This window comes from Didymella exigua (genome assembly GCF_010094145.1).
Source record: "Didymella exigua CBS 183.55 unplaced genomic scaffold M421scaffold_118, whole genome shotgun sequence".
Lineage (NCBI taxonomy): Eukaryota > Fungi > Ascomycota > Dothideomycetes > Pleosporales > Didymellaceae > Didymella > Didymella exigua.
In genome coordinates, this window is record NW_022984892.1 from 1 (window position 1) to 2,539 (window position 2,539).

The 2,539-nt window shown below is 45.5% G+C and overlaps 1 protein-coding gene across 1 annotated transcript in view; it reads left to right on the forward strand.

Annotated features, from left to right (window-relative positions):
* Positions 1–689: 689 nt before the first annotated feature.
* M421DRAFT_42910 (uncharacterized protein) overlaps positions 690–2,539 on the forward strand; it is a gene marked incomplete at both ends in the record, with an annotated part of 2,776 nt that continues 926 nt past the window's right edge. Inside the window, 2 exons of the mRNA XM_033594618.1 lie at positions 690–757; positions 1,495–1,504. Of these exons, the coding sequence (XP_033442413.1) occupies positions 690–757; positions 1,495–1,504 (78 nt within the window). The remainder of the gene's footprint in view (positions 758–1,494; positions 1,505–2,539) is intronic.

Sequence of the window (2,539 nt, forward strand, 5' to 3'; positions counted from 1 at the left end):
ATATACTTGAGCTAGACGCGCGAGGATTTTCCCCTCGGCTAGCAGCTGTGGCTGATATGGCCAATTCTTTGCGCGCTGAGCGCAGTCTGGGCCATGTTGGCCTAAACTAGCCCAGTACGTTTATTAAGCGCCAACCAGAGCTCAAAGTAAAGTTTAATCGCAAGTATGACTACAAGAGAGCCCTCTGCGAGGATCCTGAGATAATCCAGGGCTGGTTTAGCCTGGTAGCCAATATCAAAGCCAAGTATGGCATCCAGGATGACGACACGTACAACTTCGATAAGACAGGCTTCATGATGGGCTAGATATCCACTGGAGCAGTTGTCACAGCTTTAGAGAGACAAGGACGGCTAAAGCAGGTCCAGCCAGGCAATCAGGAGTGGACAACAGTCATTAAGGGCATTAATGCTAAAGGGTGGGCTATTCCACCCTTTATTATCTTCTAGGGCCACAACCACCTCTTAAACTAGTACAAAGAGGATAATCTACCCCATAATTAGGTTATTAGGGTCTCTGAGAATAGCTAGACTACCAACAAACTTAGTCTTGACTAGTTAAAGCACTTTAACGCGCATACAAAGGAGCGTACTATTAGCAGCCACTATCTGCTAGTTATTAATAGTTATAAGAGCCACAACTCACTAGATTTCTAGGAATACTGCAAGGATAACAAGATTATTACTGTATGTATGCCTCCGCACTTATCGCATCTCCTGCAGCCACTTGATGTGGGCTGTTTTGCCCCTCTAAAGAAGGCGTATAGGCGCTAAGCTGAAGACCTTATGCACAACTAGATTAACCACATTACAAAGCTTAAGTTCCTGCCATGCTTTAAAGCAGCCTACAATGCTGTATTTACCTTAAGCAACATCTAAGGAGGGTTCTAAGGCGCTAGACTAGTCCCCTTTAACCTAGAACAGGTTATAATAGGGCTTAATATAAAGCTGCGCACTCTATCACCACAACTCCCTAATAATAACAAGCCCTAGCAGTCGCAAACCCCCAGCAATACCCTAGAACTTTAGTCGCAATTAACTCTGATTTGAGAGAAGTATAAGAAGCAGCAGGGTAGCTCACCTAATTCTGTGCTGAGCGCGCTTGAGCACTACGCAAAGGGGGGAGCGATTCTATCGCACAAGCTAGTTTTGGCGCAACAGGAGAACGCTGAGCTTCACGCAGCTCTAGCAGCTGCCACAGAACGTAAATCGCGCAAAAGAAAGCGAATCCAGAAGGAAGGGACCCTTACAGTTAAGGAAGGGCAGCAGATAGCAGCTCTAAAGGAGTTTGGGGCACGTAGTGATGGAAAGAAGTCAAAGAAGCGGGTGCGCGCTAAAGTGGGTGAGCCCTCCCAACAACGCTGTGGACAGTGCAATTAGACTGGGCACAACGCGCGAACGTGCAAGAATAATACAGAAGTAGTCTCTAAATAATATTCTAAGCTGTACTGCACCTTGCAGCGCCAGAGTGTGGTGTTTTGGGCCATAATAGGGTGAGGTTTAGTAGGGTCTTGGCAAAAGTGTCCGACTCGCCCGTGTGTCCGACTCGCCCGTGGGGTACGTTACTCTAGCTTTTATTTAAGAAACTAAAGTAGGCACACAAAAGTAGTACCTACAGCAAACAATAGATAACTAATTTCCTTTGTCTATAACTAGAGCAGAGGCTCTTACTATATGTCTACGAACCTATATATACTATTCCCTTATACAGAAAAAACTTGTAAATTACTAGAGCAGCCTCACTGCTCTCGTCCTATATAGTCTTAGACTCACACAGGACGTTAAACTAATCAATCAATCAATCAATCAATTACTACCTCACTTATTGCACATCCTCTAGCTACTTAATATAGTCTACTTCTTGCTATTAAAGCGCAAGTACTCTTAGCGTGTACAAGACTTAGCACATAAGCGTGTCTTCTACATTAATAAAGAAGGCTTTCTCCCTACCTTTAAGGCTGTGTTTTTTAACATATTTACAGCAGAGAACTGTTACAAGGCCTTTAAGGCAGTAGGGCTAGTCCCTCTTAAAGCGCAGGTTGTGTTAGATTACCTTAAAGTGTGCCTGCGTACCCTGCTAGAACCCCTCCTCCTAGAGACGCTGTAGTAGTTAAAGACTCTAAGTAATACCTACAAGTTTAGATCTTAGTTAAAGCTTGTACGCGAGTCTTTTACTTAGTTGCCTATTACTGCGCAAGCAGGCTTCTCTTAGCTTGTTAGAGGCAGCGAGCTTATGCTGCATCAGAACGCGCTTCAAGCAGCCTGGATTACGGAGCTTGAAGAGCAATTAGCAGTAATAACTAAGCAGAAATCGCGCAAAAGGAAGCAGATCTAGCAAGGCGGTACTATAGAGTCTGGTGAGGCAGTAGCTTAGGTGGCTGCAGAGGCCTCTGTAGCCACTAAGCGGTCAAAGAAGGCTTAACGTACCCCACGGGCGAGCGAGCCAAGGGGCGAGCGAGCCACTTTTGCCAAGCCCCTACCAAAACCTGACCTATTATGGCCTAAAACACCACACTTTCGCACTCTGTGGCAGACTATGGCAT